At 37.7% G+C, this 27,134-nt stretch overlaps 1 protein-coding gene across 2 annotated transcripts in view; it reads right to left on the bottom strand.

The window, feature by feature from the left end:
* Positions 1 to 27,134, bottom strand: part of LOC311206468 (cadherin-6) — a gene marked incomplete at both ends in the record, with an annotated part of 47,494 nt that overhangs the window by 3,946 nt on the left and 16,414 nt on the right. For both annotated transcript variants that reach the window (XM_084281802.1, XM_084281803.1), the window contains 9 exons: positions 370 to 621; positions 709 to 826; positions 1,650 to 1,771; positions 6,077 to 6,213; positions 12,006 to 12,259; positions 13,742 to 13,929; positions 15,323 to 15,490; positions 17,509 to 17,628; positions 19,155 to 19,449. In XM_084281802.1, coding sequence (XP_084137928.1) covers positions 370 to 621; positions 709 to 826; positions 1,650 to 1,771; positions 6,077 to 6,213; positions 12,006 to 12,259; positions 13,742 to 13,929; positions 15,323 to 15,490; positions 17,509 to 17,628; positions 19,155 to 19,449 — 1,654 coding nt within the window. The remainder of the gene's footprint in view (positions 1 to 369; positions 622 to 708; positions 827 to 1,649; positions 1,772 to 6,076; positions 6,214 to 12,005; positions 12,260 to 13,741; positions 13,930 to 15,322; positions 15,491 to 17,508; positions 17,629 to 19,154; positions 19,450 to 27,134) is intronic.

Genomic DNA, 27,134 nt, shown 5'->3' with positions numbered 1-27,134 from the left:
ATTCTGTATACACTACAGAATATATCACACATATCCAGCATCCCTCAAAGGATGAAATACAATAATAAAAATGCAGGATAACACACAAATGCGTCTGCTTTGCTCTTGCCCTAGCCTTGGTATAACCACTTGCAGCAATGTAAAATAAGTCCGTGTCATCTGTGACACCGATTGCTTTGATCTGGCAGGCTTACCCTCTTCCCCCTTGTGCCGTTTCTTTTGAGGTGAGCCTTTTGAATTTCTTGTTTGTTCTGAACGTGTTAAGAAGATAAACCTTCATTTTTTGTTTGTTTGTTTGATTGATTGTTTTGTGAAATGCTCAAACCCAATTCAATTGTGAAAGCAACAAAATGCCACTGAGCCACTTACCAAGTAATATAATGATACAGAGAAGAATGGCAATAAGAGCCCCAGTACTAAGACCGGTAGGATGAATCAAGGCTTCTGCATTACAGGACAGCATTTTTCCTCGATGGTCACAAGCACATACTCGAATAGTCACTGTTTCAGTGCTGCTCTGGATAGGGTAGTCATTGTCTGATATTACCACTGGCAAGAGGTAGGTACTCATTTCATGCCGGCTGTACCTGGTTTTTCGGGTGAAAATCCCTGCTGTGTTATCTGGAAACACAAAACACACATTTTATACTCATCTGAAGACTGAAAGCAAGGGTGAGATAATAAAGAAAGGTCTTCCTAGAAATTCACCTCTGTTGTCCTGGAGTGTAAAGTTTGAGCTGCTGGCTGCCTCAGGAGCTAAGGAGAATGAAAACTGGTGTCCACTGTAAGAGTCATCTTTATCAACAGCACTTAATGTTTGTATCAGCTGAAACAATAAGAACAAAATTATTTTTGAAGTCAGTGGACCTTACATTTATTTATCTACTGTAGGATTGTAAAGTGATATAACCGTTTGTTTTGTTTGTTTGTTTGTTTGTTTGTTTTATTTCTTTTGTTTTGTTTTCCTGCTTTAAGGCAGCTGACGTTGCCATGTTGACCTTAACAAAAGTGATCCATGTGCTACTGATGCTGTTTCAGATCATCAGGCTATTGTATCCCATACCGTTAGCCAGTAACATAATGAATCTGAAAGCTGGCAGGGAAATTGCATTGACATAGAGAGCAGGTTTGGGTTGATGCCACTCCAGCTGGGTAGGAAATCTTTGCATGTGACAGGCAACAGAAATGACAGGTGAGACAGTCCAAGCTGGCTACGTGTTCATCTAACCAAATCCCCCATCACAGGAACTGTTTGGCTGACTCTTTCAAATTATTTGCTACTTTGAACCATTTAGTAATGGGACTGGTAGAGTGAGAGTTATCTGGCAGAAAATAATTATCTCAGAGACAGGACCTGTAACAGTTTTTGAAGGAGACAGTGGAGGTGCCTGAATATAACAGAGAATCACAGAGGGAAAATGAATCAGAGATAACAAGGCACAGTACGGAAAACAGGTGTAAAACACAGTGTCACATTAGCTGCAAGAATACTAAGCGTAATCAGGTACTGTGCAGCCACTGTTTAGTTTAATTTTGCAAAACTGACAGTTTGATGCAATGCAAAGTATATCTCCTGATGAGGTGATGCAAGAGTAGTAGAAAAACTCAATTCATTTGGAATATTTTCTTAGTACAAGCACGCAACACACCTGTTCTGCCTTTGCATTTTCACAGACGAAGGTCTCATAAAACATGGCAAACTCTGGAGCATTGTCATTTACATCCAAAACCTTAATGAACACTGGGACACGGCTGCTTTGTTTTGGGTTGTCTGAAATGATAAAACCAGAAAGAACAGAGATTTTATTTAGCCTAGCTACTGACCCAGTGCAGGAGAAGAAAAGGACAGACTTGGGGCCTCATTGCCTTAATTCTTTTCTCATTCATTATATTCTCCTGATTCTTGTGGAATGAATTATGGGGTGAATTCGACAAAATCATGCTCTATCACCACACTGATTCTGTGTAAGCTACACAGTTAAGATTGGATAGGATTTTAAGGTTTGCAAATTCCTTTTTTGAACATTCCAAGTATGACTATGAATGTATGTTTCATATATATATACACACATACAAACCTAATAATGGAATTAAATTAAATCTGTGTATTAGCCTAACTGATACAGTTTGGTGGTAACAAATTTCCCAGAACTTACTAACTTCCTTATCTCTGAAACGGAACGACTGAACAGTCATGAAAGATGGGCTTGTGTTTTTGTTCCCTCTCCATGCATAACAGACAATATTCCCTCCACTGCAATCTCCCAACAAAGTTCCTTAAGCTACCATCACTACTCTTATGATAAATAAATAATAACTGCTGTTGTGATCACAGGTATTTTCTAACCTGCTGTGGATTGATTTGGCTAATATTCTAGAGTTGATATTAAAATGTATCAGCTGAAGAACACCAGCACTATGTAAAATCTGCAGGTATCTATATGTAAACTTTTCTTTTACCTTTAAGAACTAGGTAGGATCAGGAGATTGAAACTGGCAAGGATATATCTGACTGTAAAATACTGATAAAAATATTGTTAACTTCACATACAAAAATGGAAACATTTGGAAATACAGCACATTGTATAGACCATTCCTCTTCCTGTTGGACTACAGAGGAGAGAGGTTTTTGTCAAAAAAATAGTCAAAATAAGGAAAGAAAGGCAATGGGCAGCAACCTTGCCTGGGAGGCGTGAAAGAGAAAATAGGCATGATTCTGAGGCAAAGGGACACTTTGCAGTGACTGGTGGCTCCTAAAAGAGTAAGACCTGCCAACAAACCAATTGGTCATCACCAATCAAGAGGAAAACATGAGATTTTTTTCCAGGAATTTACATCAATGTCCTTTGTCCTCCACATCACACAAATATGATCCAAACCAGCTCACCTAGACATAACATACCCGCCTTAGTGGCTGTGGGAGTGCAAGAGTGAAATTGGAGGGAATGAATGGGACTGAAATGAGTTTTGTTTAAAATAAATACCTAGCCCCTTCCTTTCATGAGGACTTGCACTGCATTTTGCTACATTCATTTCCAACCCATGTAAATATAGTTTATTAAAACATTTTAACATATTATCCAAGTGAAAAAAATAGTGGAATAAAGTACAGATCTGTGAGTCCACATGCTTCTACAAACATTCATTATAGTAACTTGTTGAGTTAAGCCTTAATAAAAGCTCTATTACTGTATTTATCAAACTTTTATAAATTTGAAAATGCCTTCTCCAAAATTGGCGCTGTATATTTGTATTACAGAGCTCAGTCATTTGGACAAAATACTGCACTTTAAAGCTCCACAGGCCCATTGAAGTTAATATGATTCCATTAGGCATAAAACACTTTCTAATATAAACCATTGGGCTAAATTCATTCAATGTATAAAATATCAGTTTATGTACAATATAGACTAGGCTGAATTTTATGGTAAAATACATCAATATAAATGTTGAATTTTTATAATAGGCGGAAATCAAATGTATTCATTTGAATTTGCAGGACTACTTGGAGGACTATTTATAAGAGTATACCTTTCTAACAAATGCATTTAAATATATAGCCAAATGCATTTCTTTTCCTCCCAAGAATTACAATTTCTTTCTTTCCTGCTTTTTTTTTTGGGGGGGGAACTGTTCATTACATATTTTCATTTTACTTCTTCCAGGTGCTTAAGATCCCTACAATTGAAAATGATACTACAATAAACAGTAGCAGTATAAATACTACATGCTCTACGGACAGGGGCCTTCTTTTATGATTTCATGGCAATATGGGTTGAAAGATATTTATGCATCGTTAAGTTCTTTTTGTTTCTTTCAAATTATTTTTGCAAATGAATTGGTGTAGATTAATTTGTTTGCATTATCCTTTCATTACTACTGAGCTCCATCTCCAACAAAAATGTCCACCATATGAAAGAGACACATCTGCTTAAATCTATTCTCCTCTGTAGTGTTATGTTTTGTTTAGCCAGCAATCACACCACTAAAGATTTTTTTTTTTTTCTGAATGCAGCCTCAACGTCCTGCCAATGTTTGAGTTAACTTTAAGTGTTAAGTAAAGAATATTTATTATCAAATGCTCTCAGAATTGTCTCTGGCGAATTGGCTGTGATTCGGCATCTGAGAGTCAGAAGCCCTGGGAACTGAGCTTTATTAACAGTTTCCCTCAGAGTGTGGCAGATGTAGTGAGCCTGTCTTTCACCAAGTATTTGTTTGCAACACCAAGAGCATGATTCTTAGGGCTGCTGAGCAACTGCAGCTCATGCTGGTGAAAACAGAGAAGATTAAAAATGCAGCTAGCTATGCTTACTGGCAATTTCAGAAAATTCAAAGCAAAACAACTTCTGCATTTCCATTTATTTTCTACTGTCAAATGAAATTATGAACAGTCAGCACTGAAAGATGTTTCTCTTCATGACTACTATTATTATTATTTATTTATTTATTTACTTTTTTTTTAAAAAAAAAGGGAGCACACATCTCTCTGAGTGCGTGTACTGCCCGTAACTTGACTGGCTATTTCTTTTAGCTAACTTCAGTGAAATATACCTGGAGTTCGATGTGATGGGGTGTCACTGAGTGCAATTAATGGTTAGCTCTAAGTTAGTGGAATGGGAAGTAGCTAGCTTTGCTAGAAGTGACTGGTTTTAGCCAGGAGCATTAAGCAGTGGTGTTTTCCAGTCTAGTCTCTTGAGACTAAAATTAGTGTGGTAGCCTGGATCAGACCAAGGCTCATTTCAAGAGTAGCTGAATTTCAGCCAAGAAAATTGCCTTTGGAAGGCATCTACCCCGGTTACGCCAAATTCGGTCTGGGCTCAGTGATGCACAGCCTGGGAAGCAGCTTGTTGCAGCCTGGAAGGTTTCAGACTAAAGAGGAATTGTAATTAAGACATAAACCTGTGTCAGACACAAAAGGTTTATTTGAGAGCATTTGGCCCAGGAGGTCTGCCCTTAGGGGAGGAGTCAAGGACTGAAATAGGTATTTCATATAGATGCTAACTTGGTTTTCAGGTAGTATACAGTTTGCTGTAGTGTATATTATTTCAATTCCACTGGGATCAAAGCAAGTGAGCTTGCTAAATATTCTTGCTATTCTGTCCTTTTCAGGTGTTTATTTTTTCACTTCTCTTCTACCCATGAGCTCAGTCTGTAGTGCACAACTCTTGACCCTAGATCACTCCTTCAAAGACTTAACAGAAACACAAACAACTGGCTAAGTCAGCCAGAAGTCAGAGTGTTTGGTATGCTAAAACCACATACCTAGCATAAAAAGGTGCAAGCTTTCAAAAGAAGGGGAAAACTATTTAAAAAACATAATTCCTGTAGGCTCTAGTGCACTACTCTCATACAACTCCATCTGCTTGCCTCACTAGTTTTGTATCACTTCAGTTTTCAGCTTTAAAAAGACCTAAAGAACAAAGAAAACTGGAGTGAAATACCCCTTCGTTACACTCTTCTCGCCATAGTGAGAACTGCAGCTGAGTGAGCCATACACACGTACATGCAAAATGAGAAAGTAGAACTTGTATTTCTCTCAGTTCATGTTTAAAAAAAGAAAGTCATTTAGCCTCTGCACTGTACAAAGACTCTGGGACAGTCACAGAACTGGTGGCAACATTAGATCTACCATTCCACTATGCTTCACAGTCATAGGCAACGGCTAGCATGCACATCTTTATCTAGATCCCTGGCAATTCAGCTCTTAAAATAAACGTGATTATTAGCAGTACCACAAGATGACTGTTTTCTGAGCAGTCCTAAACTAAGCAACAGACCAACAGACAAATTTGTGATACGGGTTGTGAATTCAAAGGACATTAAAAAAATGGCTATTAGTGATCAGAAAACAGCATAGTTGCCTTCCTCCCTGCTCAGCTAAGTTACCTCTTGATGTGCGGTGTCCCTAGTAAACATAAAGCTGCAGACCACCTCCTCCAGAGTTTCAGCTTCTTCATTAGTATTGAGTGGACTATCCATATAACCTGACATCTGTCCAGCCGTGCTTTCCACACACTCAGCTAGAAAGCTAAATTCATTACATCAGGGACAGCAGTGGTATTTAGGTTTGACTTACTGATCTCTGCTGCTATTACTGTAATGTTGTGCCATAGCAGTGTTTCCCGGTCAAGGGGTTTTGAAGTAAATATCGAACCGTTTCCTGAATCGATGTTGAATACTCTGTCCATATCAGTGTGTCGATCTACAGAATATCTGCAAATACAGAGAGAGGGGTTAGGAGAATGCTTTCCTTTTAATTTCTATCTTCTTTAACCATTTTCTAAGACTAGACATAAAACACCCAGTAAATGGGGTTGCCTTTTGTTTTCAGCGCAGTCTTCAGCATCGTTATATATTCACTCAAAGAGCTTGTTCTGAGCTTCTGGATAATGACACATTGGAGGTTTGATTTAGAAGGTGGGGCATTGTCACTGAATAAATGAATTACTGTGGAATTTACATACCTCGGAGAATCATCAAAGCTTTGTTTTTAGTGAGAAATGTGAAGTCTGTGCCCTGAAAGATAGGAAGTTTATTTTGAGGCTGAGATGTCTTTCCCATTATCAAACCCTCTTTTCATGGTTTGATATCTCAACTGTTCCACATCATTTCTGATTTAAGATTTGACAGCTGGGGCGCGTTCCTGCCTTTCACTTCCCAGTGTTTAAAAAGACTGCCCCCCAAAAAAAACAAGCTGGCATGGAACAGAGATTCCACAGTGCCTCTCACATGAAGGTTTGCAGTAATTCATTAAAACTAATGTGCTCAGCCCCGCTTGATGGTATCTAGACGTGAAAATGAATGCTAACAGGCTCTGGAGGAGCTCAGAGCTTAAATACAGATGCAATTTTCAATCTGAATTTTTTTTTTTCCTGCTGAACTGAATCCAACTTTAAATGTGAACACTCCAGTTCATGGGACAGTGTCCTACTATCCTGATCCAGATGCTTTTGCTTCATTTCATCTCTCATGCAAATTCTTGCATAAATTATGATGTTGCTAAAGCAAGAATACAACTGCATTATTCTGCTTTTGTTTCTAGCTTGAATGTGTGCTGACACACAGTCCAGGGCAGAGCCTTATGAAGCCCAGTGTCCTCCCTTGGTCTCCTTGCAGGCCACATCGGTGGAGGCAAGGAAGCTACAGCTATCCCTTGTGTCTAGTCCAGGATAAAGACATGACTGAGCTGGCATGCAGTCAGATGAAAACTGGGCCAGGAGAATGACAGGCAGAGTTCATTGTCACTACAGAACTGCGGGGAAGGCAGAGGGTGAGAAAAATTTCCACTCCCTGCTCTGCCCTAGGAGCAGCTGTGTGACATGTCCCTTACTCTGCACAGATTTCCCAGGGCCTGTGTAGCGTTTCTTAACTTCTGAGAATAATCTTGTATGGAGGCAGGAGAGAATAGAAGAGTCCAGCTGAAATGTGATTTTAAGAAAGGTTTATATTTAAAAAAATAACTTGCTAATTATTTTGTAACTGCATGTTTTCCCTTTTCAAATAAAACATACAGAAAAAGGGATAGAGTATCCACATCAAATTAGACTGGTCTTATTCTAAAATAAGAACTTAGTGTCAAGTACCTTCCTAAACAAAATTATCGTAGGTATTCATTATTCTTTTATCTTTTTACACATGAAGTTCCTATGGAAGCAACCAAATGAGATTCAAAGGTACTCGCACAGCAAACTTTTTTTTTTTTTTTGGTAGGACTTGCATAGGCATGCCTTGTTAGTTGATTTAGTCTTTATTCTTCCTGTCATTTGACTAAAAGTGTCAAAATTTTAGCTGCACAAAGTCAACTGTGGTGTCAACCTAGTTCCTTTATGCAGCATTATAGCATTACCATCAGCTTGAACAGAGCATGTGAGAAGGTACGTAATAGGCAGCGCTGAGTGATGGGACAGCTCCAGCAAACCATGTCATTGTGTCCAAATCTAAATATTACACATGAGTTTGTTGACTTAGCTGAAATGTTTGATGGAAACTAGTTTACACCAAGCAGTCTGACTCTCTTATATTTTGACAAAGTAAGTATTTGATATGGTAAACATTTCATTTTAACTTTCATTCATTCAGGCTTTTATATGATATTATGTTGGTATTTTGTGAATTAATTTTTTTTTCAGAGATTCTTCAGATCTTTTCCATACCTTTCGGCTGAAATATTTCAGTATTTCCACTTCACAGTATATCTAGATTTTTCATTCTTATTTGAAATGAAAATATCAGGACTTTACGTAGATGTTCCAGCCAACTGCAATAGTATGTTTCAGGCTCTTATTCAGCAAGATATTTAAGTAAGCATCTAGCTGTAGGTATGACTTGTCCATTTGTTGTTTTCTTTCTTCAATTATGCCATCACTTATTCTTCATATTATGAATGGACTTAAAATTTCTTACAGCCTTAGCATATTTTAATGCTTTGACATATTGCAATCACTATCATTACTTTGTAAAATTGCCCAGTTCAATTGCATCTGTTGTAAAGTTTCTGAATAAAATAAAAGCAAATGTTCTGGACTTTTTCTAAGGTTACCAGAGCTGTATACATTGAGGACTTATTCAGGATGTTAAGAATTAAAACATGTAAATCCCAATGAAACAATTTGTATATTTAGTCATTTGTGCAGTGGAAAGTTAAACTCAAAAAAAAAAAAAAAAAAAAAAAAAGAACCAGAGAGCAGCTTCTTAATGAAATGTTAATTTTATTTCTTCATATTCAAGAGAAAATACATACAAGGTCATTGCAGTTAAAGTATAGTCTAATTATACCATTAACCCTGATCTAGAAGGATGATTTTAATAAGCTAGACTGTCACTTCTGTTTCCCAGTTTGTATAATCCAGTCTCTTTTGATCAAGGACCGTTAATTATTTTGAATTGGTGGTGATTCTGACTTATGGATCATAACCTAGTAAGAATTAAGCAGACATCAAACTCGTTTTTATATTTATTTAATGAAATTACTCGTGCATATTTGTCAGATTTCAGACATTGTCCCTTACAAACGGTTATGAATTGACAAGCTAGGAAGTTAAAGGTATCTATAGAGATTCCATTCTCTCCTTGTACATAACAGGAAAAAGGAGAGAGTGAAAGAGAGACTCAAACACATGCAAATATGTTGTCAGTAAAATACACAAACAAAATTAAGCCTTACATTTGTTTGCAGTTCATTTTCATCTGGGAAACTTTAGTAAATCAAATCACAGCAGGGAGACAGTTCCAGTGACTGATGAACTTCATTATGCCTCTGAGGAGTTACTATAGCAAAAAAACTCAACTAGCAATTTAAAAAGATCTGATGTACAATACAGCAGTGCCAGCTGCAGCATTATTTTTCCAGTATGCAGTGGTTCCTAACATCATTTCTGTTTAGATCGAGCACAAGCAGAATGCAGAACTTTTTTTTTTACAATGCAGCTGGACAGTGGTGTGTTACTCGTGAGTGTATTAATGTCACTATGTATGGATGATTATTCAAACATAGCCAAACATCTATTGGTGTATTTTTGTATTGTCTTAATGTCATGTGGCAGCAAAGCTTAGTTATAAGACCTGGACTGATTCTCTACCAAAACACAGGTTGTGAATGATGAAGCACTCTTACAACCAGGGCAGGTGCCTGCCTCATATTCTGCTATTGCTTCATTGTCCCCTGATGCTCAGCAGCTTGCTGTCTAATGCAACCACAAGTCAGGAAGATTTGTGGGTCAGGAAGGGATGTGTGTGTGAATTTTTCATAATGCATTTTCATAATGATATTGTGAAGGTTTCCTTTAATGGAAGATCAAAGGGGCTTTCATCTAACAGAGTTAGGGCTCACTTTGTTTAAAAAGAGAAATCTTCACTCAAGTAGAGGAGAAAATGAAAGGTTTTCATTGTAATATCAACTGTCTAAAGATCTTATTTTTAACTGTCAAGGAAAATTGACAAGCAAGTGACAAGTCATATATATACAGTCTAATTGTATCTTCCCCGAAGCTCAGAGTGAAAATCAGTTTTAGCATCTCCACTGCATGACGGAAAAAAATCATCCTGTCAAAAAGATGCAGACTCAACCCCTGACCCTAAATTCTAGGAGATACCCAAGATATTAGCACCATAAAATTACATATATTGCAAGATAACATCTCACAGGCTACTAGTCTCTGCTGATTTCATTCCTCTCTTAAGATTTTCATATTTCTTCTTGCTGTGTTTATTTCGGTTACTCTAACCTCTTCCTCATTTTTCTTTCTCTACTCCTTTCACTTTGATTGTTGCTTGTTATTAGTGTATAAAGGAGACAAGTTTTCTGCTGCTCTGCATCAATTTTGACATCTCCACTAAATTTTGTTCAGTAATTATGCTTTAATATGCAGAGTACCTGTACAGCATTTAATCACTGCCCTTTGAAAGATAGGTAAGTTTTAGCACACACATTCATTTAATAGAAAAGAGCCAGTAGGCAACACTCAACAATGCACAGCATAATCCCTATCCACTGTAAATCACTTAACAATTAGGAGGTGGTGTTGGTGTGAAATGCAAATGGTTGTAGTTATCACCACAGGGAAGCAGGGAAGCATTCCCCTCATTCTCCAGTGCCATTAGATACAAAAAAGCAGTTTCATATGAAGACTGGAAGGGGCCTGGGTTTCACCTCAACCAATTTTGTCATTTTCATTGTAGCATACCCACTAAGACATGCTATAGAAGTTATCTGTTTTGTCCCTGGGATTCACCACAGTCAACAAAGTACTATGTTGCCCTTCATGTTACTATGCTCTGCTAATCCAGAACTTCCTATAATTCTTGCATGCTATCATGTAAATGAAAGCAAACCTTAATTAAAATTAGAAGGCTTAATCCTGAACAAGAACTCACGTGCAGTGCATTGCATGAGAACCGAAAACAGTTTCTGCAAGAAAGGGTTTTAGGCTTAGTTTCTTCATCTAAGAAATTATGGTGATAATATTTACCCATCTCACAAGATGAGCTGAGAGCTTAAAACTTATTTATGCTTCATAAGCATTGTAAGATATCTTGATGAAAGATGGTTGTTGCAGAAGTGCAAAGTATTGATGTATTGGATTTTTATTAAACCTGCATTGTTCTATTTTGATCTTAAGACTAACTATTGCATTTCCAAGATGTCCAGAGACATGCTAAAATTTGACCTGGATTTAATATTGCTGTATTTTTTATTTCCATCTCTTACTACCTTGTCAGTATCAATGAAATCTAATTAAAGCACACAGATATTTAAAAGTTCTTTCATGTTCTATCCAATATGATATAAGTACTGAAGTATGTTTTCAAATACCCACTGAAACAATGGATGTATTAATTTACCAAAAAAAAAAAAAAAAAAAAAGAAGGCTTTAGTTTAGCTACTCCAACCTTAACATTTCCTCTACTTCCTCTAAGACTAGTATATTGATTCATTGCTAGAGCAATTTATGAGGTCCATAAGCCTGATTCTTTTCTTACTAAACTTACACTGATACGAGTGAGAACAGAGTCTGTGTACGCGCCAAGCTGCTTTTAAGGCACTTCTGCTTGTGGTGTATAGAAGGTAAATGCAACCTCTCTTAAGCAGGTCTGGATGGACAGGAGAAGAAAGAGATGCTGAATCACTCCCCTGTCATACAGCCAAGAGGATGCACTGCACTGCACTGGAAAATGTTAGAGGCGGAAGAAGAACACTAACATCAACTTAGTGTTCTTTTGCAGTACACTCTCCCAAAGTAAAAAGAACATTACACAAATACACAAACATTACTGAAGAGGCTAGTATGTAATTCAAGATGCCAGTGCCATGCAAACACCATCACACATACAAAGATAAGCTAAAGCGAGAGAGATCATTTACCATCTATGCTACTGCACATGCAAGCATATCTGAACAATTTCATTTTTAAAAGTGATTTTTTGTGTGTGCGCTGACATAAAAAAAAAAAAAAGCAAAATCAAAACAGCAACCAAAGTAATAATGAGCTGAAATAGTCTATGCTTACTTGACAGGGTTCTTGGCAGCATCTGGATCTTGAGCTGTTACTGTTCCTATGACACTGTTTATTGGAACATCTTCTTTCACTTCAATTATATACGCTGGTCTGCTGAACACGGGTGGCTCATCTACATCCTCCACTTGAATTCTGACTGTAGCTGAGTCCTTGAATGGCCCCAAGTAGAGGAATCGAGGGTCCACGTGAGTGTTGGTAGCTTCCACTTTCAGAATATACAAGTTTTTATTTTCGAAATCCAGTGCCTGGGAAGAGAAAGTAAAAGCTTGAGAGATGTGTGGGGACTGCTGTGGCTACCAGCCATATGAGCTAAATGAATGGGGGGTGTCATGGAGAGGCCTATGCTATGTAACAGGAGCCTGAACTGGGATTAACATGCCAGCAGAAAGGAGAAAGACTGGCCTCTTTGCCACCAATAAAAACCAAAATAACAGACAAACAAACAAACAAAAACAACAACCACTTTTGCAGGGCATTCTGTGCCCAGAACTTCTGAACTCCAAATAATTGTACCTTCTCAAATAGCCTCAACTCTTCATGCTTTTTTCTTCATGCTCTTTCATGTCTTTTTTTTTTTTTTGGGGGGGGAAGGGATGTTTTCTTGATTCCCCCCGTTTGTGGGGGGAGTGGGGATTTCTAGGAGCTACTTGTTAAAATATTGGCATTCCATCCCTGAAATGAATCGCTGTCATCTGGTGTCAGAGGACATCCTGGACCACCCACAGAAAATATGATTTTATGATAGTCAATGACTATGCCACACACTGATAAAAGTATTAAGAAGAAGCATTTAGGGACAGTTTGTTATAGTACTTAAGGAAATGTGGGGAGAGACTAGTCACCCCACTTTTCCATTAAGTTGTAGAAAATTCACAGCTTCTGTCACCAACAGACAGAAATGCAAACAGAGTTAGACTGATATCATAATCAGCCCCTGGAAGGCATCTCTTAAAAAACGAGTAATGACAGGTGTCGTACTGATATCAACAAGCAAGTGCATGTTCAGAAAATCTACACAATGTCTATTTAGTGATGACTGAACTTGAACTGATGGAGGATGATATCTGTAACCTTATCAAGCTTGCCTGATAACCCACTGTAAACAATATTTCTCAAACCTTTTCTGACAGCCAGTGTGCAACCTAGTAGATGATGTCTGTTGTGATCCAACAAGGCACAATGATTTTTTTTTTTTCTGAAGTAAGAGCATGTTGATGGATTTATTAATTACATCTTTACAATATAAGTCGAAATAAGTTTGTCTATGTACTTTAATACATTTTAGCTATGCAACTTAATACCTTCTGATAGTGTGAAGCAGGCAATGTGATACCGCTTATTTCTGTGGTGTCAACACAGCACCTTCCTAGTAAGTGAACAAATCTTGTAAGCATGTTAGGGATAAAGTCACAGTTGGACAGTGCTTTCTTGAGTTTTCCTGTAGACATGTTCAAAATCAAGATTTTTTTTGCAGTCCTATCCCACTCCATAGATTATTATTCTTTCAGATCCCTTAAAGCATGGGCATTGTTCTAGTAAAGCAGCAAGCATCCAAGTTGCTTATATAAAAGAAACTTTACATAAGTAATGTTGTAGAGGTTCCTAATAGACAGCATCCAAAATAATAAACAAAACAAGTTACGCTAAAAATGGCAAACTAATATGCGGTAGATAAAGTTTTTGCTGGTATTTCAGAGGCTGGGACGAAGTGTGTTTAAGAGGTGTACCTTTTTGACGGTTATAATTCCTTCCTGTGTGTCCTTGTCTGTGGTAATTCCAAACATGTCATATCCATCCCCCTCAGTGATGCTGTATTCAATCTCTGCATTTTCGTCCACATCTGCATCATTAGCTTTTATCCTGCCGATTGGTGAGTCAGGTGGTGTAGATTCAGGTGCTCTAAATTGGTATGTGCCTACAGCAGACAGAGGAGGAAACTTCTGTCAGTTGGACTTAGGGTATCTTGGACAACATCTCTGAGCCCATTGTCCATGTTAGGCATGCACAGATGAGTTACTGAGCCTTCAGCTTTTGCCTTACTTTCATATGGAGAAAAATAACTGCTTCTACCTTTTTTTCTAGTATGAAGGATACATATATGTATCATTAGCTACATATGTTTTTTTCTGGACACTATCACAGTCTCTGTTGGCCATGTTAAAACTAGATAAGAAAAATGTGTTGAGGTCAAAAGACAAATAAAATATTAAGAGCTGCCAGAGGCCGATGCAGCTCAGTATCACTAAATGCAAATCCAGCCCAAATGTATATTACTAATGTGGTACACTGAATTTCTCCTCTGAGAAAATCCTACCTGGGGAATGTTGGCATTATGAGCCTGTATCTTTGGCTTTTACATTGAAGACACTCATGTCCAGAGATGTATAATTAACTCATTGGAGGCAGAGTGCTATATTTCCTCTTAACTTGCTCTAATTTAAATGGAAACACTTTGCCCACAGCTAAGAACAGACTTTGAACTCAAATGACAAGTTGCTTTCAATAACTTTCCCAGTGACTTAACCGCCAAAGCTTGCTGATTTGTCTGATACTATCTGCCATTATTTTCTCAAACAGCTGTTCTTGACTTTGACACACACTGACACACTGATACACACACATGCACACACTGAGTATTGGTAAGACAAAGCAAAAAAAGAAGGAAGAAAAAAGAGAGAGAGAGAGAGAGAGAGGAAGGAAGGAAGGAAGGAAGGAAGGAAGGAAGGAAGGAAGGAAGAAGAGAAAGGGAAGTGGATGAAAACTGCATCACTGAATTACTTATAACCATGAACAATCTGGTATATTTATGTATGTGCCTTTGCTTCTGTTTGCAATTAATGTCAGAAAATCCATTGAGGCAAATGTTTCCTGGGTATAGACATTAACTTAAACAGAATTGCTCTTGGGATCATTTTACGTACTTAAATAAATGCTTCAAAAGTTAAATATGTTGTATTAGAGCAGATACCTTAAAAGACAGTCAACCACAAGGTCTATTATAGAAATAATATTGATCAGAAAATACAGATTGTATCAGTCAAAGCTATTAATGGGTAGGAAAAATAGGAGTTGTTTCTGTATGTTAATTTACTTCTCAAACTATCTACTGCAACTGGGGTAAAACTATTAAAGATATGTTTCCCAATTATTGCAATTAGCCTTAGCATGATGCTACTGTTTGCTCGTGTGTCCTCTTTTTCTTTCTTAAGTGATGTCTTAAACTCAGTAAAGTCATAACAGCAGAAACAATATCTGAGGTCAAAATAATCCATTTTACTGTAAAGACATAGAACGTAAATGTTTCATACTCTGGGGGAACCGAGGAGGATTGTCGTTTACGTCGGTCAGTGTGATGTTCACAGTGGTGGTTCCTGATAATCCGCCCATCTGGCCTCCCATGTCCTTAGCCTGGATGACCACTTGATATTGCTCCCTGTTTTCACGGTCCATGTTTAGCAAAGCAGTTTTAATAATGCCTGAAAACATGAAAATTAAAGAGGCAAAATTCACAAGTAATGTACTCACTTTGATGGAAATTCTTGTTTAAAAAACAAAACAAAACAAAACAAAAAAACCCACAGCCTTAAGAACAAAACAATCTCTATGTAATGAGTAAACTTTGCCCAGTACAAATATTTACTGTTATGAGATGGCACATTAAATTACAGACTTGTCATATCAGATCTCAGGCTTCTGCCTATATGACAGACACAATAGCAGTGGCATCCCCAGAAAGATGTTCTACCTATTTGTGAGCAGTATTATTTTACATAACTATTTACCCCTTTTCAGTTCCATGCTAAAGTCTCTCACTGAACTGGAAGAAGGCTCATTGTTCATTATAATGTGCTCCATCTTTTCTCTCCTGTTCTGTCAGTATTTTCATTTTGACAGACATGGCAAAATAAATAAATAAATAAAAAGCTAACTTCAGCAAGACATCATTAAAGAGGCAGTACAACATTAAAATGGGAGAAGAGAAATTAATTAAGAAAATTGTGAGCATCCAAGCATGCCCAAGTATATATATTTCTATTTATACATTGATTGAAATGATTTTGCCAGTCTGTTCCTTCTTCAAAAGCACATATGTCAGTTATAAGCAAAACTCCTATTGAAATTCAGTCATTTAGATTTACCATGAAACAAAATGTTTGCATTCTTACTGGATGTCTCAAGGCTAAGAAATTACTCCTTTGTAGGCAAAAGGAGTGAAATCCACATACTGAAATCCATGGGAAAATTCATAGCAGCTTCAACAGAGACTTAATCGACTCTGGGAGTTTTGCAATTGATTTCCATGGCTGCAGAATCAAGCTTGTGGTTTACCTTGCTTTCCCTCCATTCCCCATACAACCCTCTTGCTAAAAGGTTATTAATACTGAACTTCCAGGTAAATTATCCTTTTGTACTCTAAGAATACATAGTATATTGTCCAAGTCAGAATGAGTGCATCAGTGCAAAAATCCTCTTATTTTAGTATCTAATACCTTATGTTTGAAGGGAAGCTTTTTTCACCTTCCATTTTCCCCTGAGACATCTAATCTTTACTTTGCCTGAGTCTCTAAGATTTAGTTAAGAAACAATGCGAAAACCCGATTAATTGTCTGGGATAATCCATTCCTTTCCTGTAAGGTTGCTGAGGAGAATGTCTTCTCTAGCTTCCAGCAACCTAACAAAATGGATGTTTCCGTTTAAAGAATTTCTTGAAATCCTTTGTTTCTTGTAGAAGAAGTTTTTTATAAGTCTTGGGAAGAGAATACCTATGTAGTGAGATAGTCAGTGGTACAGCAGATTCGGTCCACCAGAATTCGTATGTGTTACACGCACGGGTTCCAAAGCAGTCTGTTATTCAGCCCATAAAAAATTCCAGTCACTGTATTTAATTTAAATATCTTCCAAAAACAGAACTCAGAAGTTTGGGATTCTATTTGTGATCTGCTAGTGTAGCGCAACAGCCAATTTTACCTCTTCTATCATTATTCTTAATTAAGATTTCTTTCACAAAATTAGCATTAAAGTGATATGTTGCAGATGTACAGAAATTATAATTACTTTAAACAAGTTTTGAAGAAGCACAAGGAGAAAAAAAAAAAAAAAAAGAGCAAACCTTCAGTCTTAATTTAACCATTATGAAGATCTATGAGGATTAAGCACTTTTTTTCTACACCCACCTGTTTCTCGTTTTCTTCTAAAAGCCAACCTATTTGGTTTAATTTAAGCATCTACAGCAGTCTCTGTACCCACTGCTTGTTAAAAATGATTGAAAACTGGTTCTCATTCAGTACTAATTGTATTTATTAGACTTTGCTGGTAAGATTAAAATAATGTAGGTGTCATGTTTACAGATGTATCGCTCTATTAGATTTGTCAGATTTTGCACTGACTAAGATGTAATCTCTTTGAAGTTTTTGTCTAATATGTCCTAGCTTGGCTTAGCATGTCATTTTAAATTGCAGACGTTGTCACAGAATGACAGATAAGCTCTCCTGACCTGTCTCAGATTCAACAGAGAAATATGGCTGTCCCTGGAGAATGCTGTAGACAACTTTAGCACTGTTCCCATATGTAGGATCATCGGCATCAGTTGCAGTGACTTGCACAACAAAGGTACCTGCAATGATAAATTAAACAAAATAAGGATCTGCATTTTTTTTCCATGTCCATGACAGTTTATGATGTAGAAAAAAACATAACTCATGTTCAATTCAAACTTAGGGCAAAAAGTGGAGATATTATTTTTCAGAAATTTCTCTGCCCATAAAGGTCATAGATCCAAAACCAAAATGATAGATGGCTTTTTCTCAGTTCATTAAAATGCAGTTATTGACTGTATTTGTAGATCCCTTACCATAGTTCTTATGAACAAACCTGAAACACACCTTTCCCCACATCCTGAAGGTATTTAGAATTTGAATCTCGGTCAAAAATGTACTTTCAGAAATTTACTCATGCTTATGAGTTAATTATGAGTTAATTAATGAGTTAAACTAAAATTTACAATCTGAACAATCTTAGACTTGAAGGTGCTTGACATTGGAATGTAAATCTGTTTTTTCATATACCTTCTAGAGAAAGAAATGGTTTTGAATCCTAGGCAAAGTGTTAACAAACATGAAAAATTAGCTTAGGTTTAAAACATTTAAAACAGATTTGTGAATAAAGTATTCACATATTAAAATGTGAATATTAGATTCTCCTTCAAAAGATGAGTTTTCATCCATGTGACAAGCCCCATGAATGAGAGGAGAGAGTATGCCCCAAAGTCTTTATTTTCATATTGGCTGAGCTTTATTTTAATCTCATTCTTGATCATGATTAATTAACGTTTCTTTCCCTAGGTATTATTTCAGATTAGAAATGTGCTTCTTGCAGTTCAACCATCCATTGCTCTCTGACAAAGAAATCAAAATGACCTTCCTCAGAATCACAGAGAAAAAATCAAAACCTGTCAACTTCTGTGAAAAAGATCCAATCTTAAAATCATATTTCAAGGAAATTATTTTCTTTTCTTTTGTTGATTGATTCTTACAGCTTGATACATTTGAAACCAATTGAAAGATTTCAGTGGACATCAGTGGACTTTGGAGCTCATTTTTGTTGCCTAAAAAAAGCAACAAGGGTCATGGGAAGTTAATGACATATCAAGAATTAGTGATGAGTTGACTTGGCTGATAGTTTTCTCTCTTGAAGTGTGTACATTCACTTCTGCGCTTGCCATTTTCCACTTTTTTTTTTTTTTTTTTGTACTTTCTTGAACTAAGCAATATTTGCTTAGTAATTCTAGGGGTTGTGTTGATACACATGGGTGACCATGGCTTAACATACTATTAAACTGCAACTAAATCACTTTAAAGGTATGTAACAGAGGTAAGCTCAGCTTACTTTCACTGTGAACTAAACAAGATTGCATTAACTTTCTTTTTCTGTGGCACAACAGAGAGATTGGGTTGCACTCAGTGGACACTTCTGTTTTCAGCAAGCTTCTGTTGCTAATTCTCCTGGGGTTAGATTTTTTAAAATGGCTGAGGTACCTTTACTCAACTCAAACAACAGATGTCTCTAAACTTTGGGGCCTTAATAAAATCCACGTAAAGAACCCGTATCAGACACTGAAATTAACTGTTAGTTAGCACCTACCAACGTCTGACATTTCAGGGATGCTGGCATTGTAAACGTCCTTTGTAAACATTGGCTCATTGTCATTGATATCATGGATCTTAATGATGAACTCAGATTCTGGTTCCACTGGTCTTCCAGTCCTTCTGTTTATAGCCTGGGCACGAAGTATGTATACAGGCTTTTCTTCCCTGTCTAGTCTCTTTGTGGCCTGGATGTCACCAGTGTTTTCATTGATAATGAAGAGGTCTCCTGCTCCATCTCCTGAAAGGATGTACTTAAGTGATCCATCTCCTTTATCCTGGTCTGAATGCAGCTGGTGGTGAAATGGGAATTAAAAAAAAAAAAAAAAAAAAAAAAGGAAAAATAAATAATTGGAACACAATTCTAGGTACTTTATCTTGTTATCATGATACAGGCTTTACTATTATTAACGCCCAGCCAAAAGGCTGTACACTGCTTTTAGGAAATGAGATGATACCTCAGTAGGAGCACTGAATTGATAGAGTTGTGTCTTCATGTCTGAATTGAATTGAAACCATTTGCTATATAATAAGAAACTACGAAAAACCACGAACTGCAGCTGCAGATCACTTCCACAAGCTAAGCATACGTCGATCTGATCTAAATGCCAGTGGCTCAGGTGAAATCCTAGGAATATATAGGATACTGAGATCCTACAGATGGAAAAACAGCAGACTCGTGAATTGCAGTAAGCAATTAAAGAATTAAAGAATTAAAAAGTGGCCATGCCAGTCACTTCTTTAGTTTAAATACTGTGTTCTGTGCTGTTATGTCCCCTGGACTACTAAGTACACAACTAACAGGAAAATACATGTATTAACAAATGCTGCAAATTAAGAGCAGAGGCAGGCATGTGTTCCAGACCATTCCAGCACCGGCAATGAAGACATCAGTTCCCTTTATCCAAAGGGACATGGACCAAGCTGAAACATGGTGGGGGCAGGGGAAAGAGAATGATGATAGCATGCAAATCATGAACTGCCCAAACCATCACCTTTTTATCCCAGGAGACTTCCATTTCCCTTGAAATGCTGCTTAGCACACACAAAGTACAACCGATTAAATCCTACTGTGATGGATCTTCCTTTGATAAGGGCATATTTATTCCCCTGGCTTTAAAATCAAGGCTAATCAACTACATTTTATTTTCTTGATACATCAGAGGAAAAATATATATTTATTAAAATGGATTCTAAGTTTGGTTTCATCATTTTATGACAAAATTCTTGAGGGAAAAAAATATCAGGTATCAGATTCTGCAGATGGTTGATTTCATAGAAAAGACATGTTGATGAGTCAGGAGAGATGGACTTTCTCGATCAGCTCATTGCTTCTCCTCCTGAATGCAAATAACAAAAAATATACCCAGCTGAATGTGTGGTGAAGCATTTAGCATTGCTGGATAGTATGCTGCACAGAACAGAAAGATTTGTAAGTTGGAAGAATATAGAATATTATGATCTTCACGTAGATTTTTCCAGTGCTTGGCTATGCCCCAACCACACTGGAAGGGCAGCCTCCAGTATGACCATATGGTCAATGTTTTGGGCTTCCTCCAACCTTCTGCCCAGATCAGTGCTACGCTGGCAGCATGCTGTCAACACCCTTGGTGGCACAGTGCTCCACCACGTGCCTGTGGTCCCTACAGAAAGCATGCTCCATGCAACCACTCCAACTTCAAGGGCAAATCTTTTTGACACCACACATGCAAAGAGTGTCCAATAAAACAAAATCTCAGAACTGTAGCATGCTTAATCATTAGCAGACGTGCCGAGGCACTGTTCCTTCATTTTCTCCTTCAGCGAGAAAATGAGCATTCAGTGTAATTTTGCACAGAGCCCTTTCTCTTGATAATAAGAATACCAATAGCCCGCTTGTATGCAACACTTTTCATCACATTTCAAAACCCTTCACAAAAGCAGTCAATAACACTTGCTCTGTTTTTTGAATAACAAAGTATAGAAACTTCAAGTTTCCCAAAACTGTACATGGAATAGAGTTCAAATCTCCCGAGTCCCAGTCAGTTGGCTATCAGGCCTACAGAAATTATACTACTAGATAGAACCTAAGCCTCTGAAGAATATCTGTTAGACCTGCTTGTTAAGAAGTTAGACTAGAAGTCTACTGTGGGAAGTAATTATAATAGGGTATTTGAATATAATTTTTTCAAAGGCAACCTGCAACAAAAAAAAAAAAGGCATGGAAAGAATTCTGTCTTTAAAAATGTGTGTTACTTATGGTTGTTTCACACCCCAAAATTTAATTTTTTGTTTGCCTTGAATGCCTCTTCAATTTTGTCTGCATCATATTGGGAGAAAAACAGCCCTCGGTAACAGACCATCATTAATTCATATTAATCATGGAATAGTGCTGTTGTGAGATTTATTACAGTCTGACTCCCAAAATAATTTTTATCACCATTTTAATTAAAACTGGTTTCAAGGAACAAGGTAGCAAAAAAGGTCAAGCTAGAAAAGGTGTTGGAACCACCTGGGAATTGTTTTCTATAATATTTTTACATAGTCTAGACCACCTAAAGAGCTAAAAATAGAAATGTGTGATTTTTTTTTTCAAGTCAATAGTTTATGAAATTTCCATTCTTTCCCCACAACTAATCCACCTGTGTGAGATGGATTGTGACTCTGTGTATCAAGAAAATGTATATCTCAGTGTACTAACTCATTAATGTTGAAAATGAGGTGATCTTCATCAAAGAAAGCTTCAGTCTCTAGCCCTTCAGCAAAACCACTAACTTTTGAAAATAAATATTCCATATGACAAGATACTTTTCAACTCTGTTACCTTCAGTTTTAAAACTTTCCTAAGACATGACAGAACAAACTAAGTGTTCAGTTGGTCAGACAGTAAATGGCATATTTACTGTAAGAATGAAATCTGAGGGAGGTCACATCTTGTGACTAGTGTATGTTACACAGAGCTCAGTCTGGCTGAGTGCCTGCTCTTCAAACCAACAGTGCCCTTACAGTGTGTCACCACACATGGCCTCAAGAACCTGCTTCATAAAGATTCTCAAAAGGTATAATTACAATGCTTGATTTCAGTAAATTATGATGATTTTCTAACCATTCAGCATCAGGTGTTTTGTTTCTTCTTTTTGGTGGGATAGGCCAATATCACAGCACCAGCATCGACTGCTTAATAGCTAGGCCAAAATAGTTTGGATTTTGTGCCCTTCTTTTTCAGAAAATAACATTCCTGCAGATATGTAGGAAAGTTTCTTACAGATGTTAAATTTGCAGCATTCACATGTGAGGCAAATATCTGGAAAAACAATTTATTATTAGATTTTACTTTATCTGTGTTTGGCTGTTTGCTCGGTATAAAATTTTATCCAGACAAAAGCAATCTGTTCTATTTTTTCTTAAGTGCCAGTTTACTTGGAAGCAATATTCTGTCTGTGTGACCTATATGAAAGGGGAGATTGCTGCTCTAACCATGTTAAAAAAAAATTAGGAATAAAATGCAAAGGCGAAACTAATGGTGCAAGCTTAGGCCAAAAGAAGGGCCCAGAGGAGAGATGCACTTAAAAATGCAGTTGATGGTGTTGTACATAAAACTTAACACAATTGTTAGGTTATGAAGATGAAATGAGTAGTGGTAACAACCCTGCTTTCCTTTTAAGCTGAGGTTATTTTTCACTACCCAGACACCTCATTTCACAGGAAGTTTGCTGTGATGAGATATGCATATAAAGTACACTGCAGATGCTTTCAGCAGGGCAGATTGTAGCCAACACAAGACATTATAGCTTCACTCTGGGTGCTAACCCGTGTTGCAAAAGAGTGTCCATTATCCTCTGCATAAAGTTGGTCACAGGCCAGATAAATGGACCATGGCAGATAGTCATGGGATAGAATAATACATTGTGGGACACAGTGCTCATGTCAGCTGGACTGTATCGTATTACTGTTCCTCAATACGATGTTAAAACAGCCAAATGTTTTTAGTGCTCCACTTAAAATTAGAGTTTTTATTTCCTGAGGAACTCAGTGTTACTCAATGACATTCATGTCAGCGGGGCACTGAACTGAGCAATACTCCAAAGGTAAGCAAAATTGTGAAGAAATAGGTCTATGCTGTTGCAAGGAAAAAAAAAAAAAAAAAAAAATCCAGCAAATGCATCACCAATTGAGGTGTATTAATATTATTGTAAATTGATTCACTCAGAATCTTGTCAGGACACTTGTGAAATCACCCATCAATCACTGGCTAAGGCTGAGGATGAATGACAAATTAAAGATTTTACTATGCCCTAGGCATACTTTTACTCATTGTACTTTAATGCCACTGTTATGTGAACCATCTGGTTTGCCTTTAATGATTTATAGTCAAATAAAAACTGTCCAGTTTTTTCCTTCCCCCCTTCTCCACCCCCGAAGTGTCCTGGCCCAAAATACCAACATGGCTGCTTCTGAAAACAGCCAGGGCCTAATTCCTCCAGCAAGAAACACAAAGAGATGTTTAAAATGCTTGCAGGACTGCAGTGTTAGCCACCTGTATTTGACATCATGCTCATTGTCACATACATAAGTAATTTTAAAAGAGGATTTTTTGTTGAATGTAGCCACAATCTGAAGCAGCCTTGCTCTCCCCAGTGTCACAGTGGCAGAGGCCCCCAAAAGCAGCAAGGGCAGTGACAAGCATCTCCTCAGCATGACTGAAAGGAAAAGGTAGGTGAAAGCTGTGCACAAAGCATTTGTACTGTGAACATTTTTTTTTTCTGACTGAATACATTTACAGTATTTGTGTTAATCTCCAATACGTTGGGTTGCTTGACTTTAAAGCAAAAATCCATGAAAATTTTACCAGGTTTTCAAAAGTTGAATCAGACACATGCTGCACAAATAGGAATTACTTCAACAAACTATGTGGGGAGAATTTAAGGGAGTCTTTCATGTACTTTCGTAATAAGACTATAAACTGAAATGGCATGAAAGCAGCAGATCAAATTGGCATTAAGTTGTTAATGTCTGGCTTTGGTACTGCAAAGTGCAAGAGCTGTACTCCAAAATGTCGGCAGTACTCCTGTAAGAAGCAGCGTTAGTGTGTTCTAGCACAGGTGAGGGCCAGGCAAGGCCCCTCCCAGTGCCCCACAAGCAGCCGGGCACTGGGGGCACTGGGGCAGACCAAGCACCAGGCACCTCCATGGGGCCAAGGCCGGGCTGAGCCCAGCTGGGAGGGGGCCATGGGCAGGCAGGGCAGGGCTGCAGGGAGCAGGAGCCCGGCCCTGCTGTGGCCTCTACAGGGCAGGGGCTGGTGGCCACAATGCTGCTGATGGGCCTCAGCCTGGTCAGAGACTGGTGGGGCCCTTTTGGGGCCCTTTACTAATCACTCAAAATTCACCTTGATACAAAATTGTATGAAACAGCAGCACCAAAACTCTGTAATGAAAGTGAGGTCCCATGTATTATAATAGGTTAAGATTAAGCTCTGTCTTTTTTTTTTTTTTTTTTTTTTTTTTTTATGTGTGTTAAAATGGAATGCATTAGAGAAAGGCAGCTTTCCAGCACACATATTTGTAATGAGGTTTCACTGAGAATGTACTTTTATAGCTGTGGTAATTAAATTCCAAAAAACTGAAATTGCAGGCCATGGATATTTTCCAGAGCGAAATAACATCCCTCCTCTACCTCACTCTGTAACACTGATTTAAACATTGTAGTTAATCTCATTCAGGAAGTGGCTTTAGGTTATGTAAGACAGCTGTAAATTGCAGTTTAGCTCCCACTAATGTCATATCACTGGTTATGATACCTGGCAATTCAGTGGGCTAGGCGCCTTTCCATCCATCGTACAGACCAAGTTCTGGTTCCTGTTGTGAATATAACCCCCAACTCCCTGAATTTCAGAACAGTTCCTGGACTTCTACAAAGACACAAGCCAGTTAACCTTGGGATGTACACACTGAACCATCAACCTACAGTTATCTAGAAATAAACTGCCTCATTTCTTATTGTTTGTGTTTATTAGAAGAACTTGCTATTCTGGAGTTGCTGTGGTCACATTTTCCCCCCAGCACAATAATGAAATAGAGACCAATTATTAAAGTAGTAAGTAGGCAGTTGGTAACAAAGAGAATCACTGGTTTACACTTGGCAGCATTCACAGCAATGATTTCACTCCAAATTGAATAGATCCAAACAGCAGAGTCTTGTCTAGTACTGAACAAATTCAATGACATGTATTGCTTGAGGTTACACAGTGCGATTCTACAGCATTCAGAAAAACTAAAGTACTCAGAATACCGTAATACTATAATATTGCACACAGTTTCTATTTCAGAATAATAACCTCCTTGTCCCTCCTGACGCTTTCTATCCCTGTAACGCCAACCAACCCTGTAAATTAATATCATAATCAACACCATTAATATCATGAAATAATCATCCCAAAAGCTTTTACTCCGCTTGGTGACTCTGTGTTAAAAGGAAAAAAACATTTTTTTGTACATTAGTACTTAGCACTAGTACTAAGTACATTAGTACTTATTTACTTATATATATTTTGCTGAAACTTACTTATTTGCTTCCTAATGCCCCAAAAAGTACCTGCCAAACACTGAACGTATGCTATATACCTACAAATTCATACACTGTGTCACGTATCATCAGGGCAAATACTTAACTAAATAAATTATTTTAAGACATAAAAGATTTTTTTTCTAAAAAGATAATCCACAAGATCCACAGGGAGATCCAGCATCACCAGAAATGAGAGATTTCCTGGGGATGTGTGTGCCATGTTCTTATGGCTTCAATTATGCAAAGCTCTGGTTCCTTTCATGGTTCACATAACCTCTCTTTCTGACTCACCCCTTAGGCAAAGCATCCTGCTCTTCCTCCTATCAGTTAGCCCCACTGCATGGTATTTCATACATCCTGCTCCATCCATATCCTCAAAACCTCTTGCCTGCAAAATGCTAAGCTCCTTCTCATATCCCCTAAATCCTGGCTGGGAAAGAGTCAGAATGTTCTGTGTTTGGCAACGGCTTATATGCCTACTTACGGCACAGCCAGCTGACCAGTCAAGGCACAAAGTAGGTTTCTTTGCTTCATGCAGCTACTGTTCTTCCAAACTGTTTAGGAAATGAACAGTTTCAACACTTTTATTGCTCTATAAAATTTAATTTGAAGTGGTTAATGGACTTAACATTATTGAAAGAGGACAGTGAACAGAGACTGTGGCTAGAACACTGAGGCTACTTGTCTACCGAGGTCACATATCTGCATTGTTACGTTAAGATGTAGGTACCTACCTTTAAATTATATCATTATTTCAAAAATTTAACTTAAATTTCTGGTAAAAATGGGGGGATGCTAAAAAAAAATTTGGAAGAGAATAGGAGAAGGTGTTTAGAGAGCTATAAGAAGTGATTCCATTCTTACACAAAACAATTTGAAGATTATATGAACATTTATACTCTACAGCCTGAAAAGAGGTGGGGGAACAGCAGTTTGAAGTAAGATTCAAACACTGTCATTTCCAAAGAAAATAAACGAACCAAACTAGAAGTATTGACAAGCTGAAAAGAGAAATGCAAACAGACTTGACCTTACCAGAGCACAGCACCATCATTCCAGATGTGCAGCTGCCAGAAAGAGCTCCTACACGCAGGGGCTTTATTTAGACTATTATGACAGGTGCTTGAAGTAGATAACCACTTTTTTATATCTTTTCACTAACCCAAGATCTGCTTTCCTAAGCAATCCAGCAATCTGGAGCACCTCCCCTATGAAGAAAGGCTGAGAGTGCTGGGGCTGTTCAGCCTGGAGAAGAGAAGAGGGAGACCTCATTGCAGCTTTTCAGTACTTAAAGGGAGCTTATAAAAATGATGAAGAGAAGCTTTTGCTTATGCAGATAATGATAGGACAAGGGGGAATGGTTTTAAACGGGAAGAGGGGAGATTTAGATTAGAGGTTAGGAGGAAATTCTTCACTCAGAGGGCAGTGAGGCCCT

Source organism: Netta rufina (assembly GCF_964035555.1).
Source record: "Netta rufina genome assembly, chromosome: 2".
NCBI lineage: Eukaryota > Metazoa > Chordata > Aves > Anseriformes > Anatidae > Netta > Netta rufina.
This window is presented reverse-complemented; position numbering and strand designations above follow the sequence as displayed.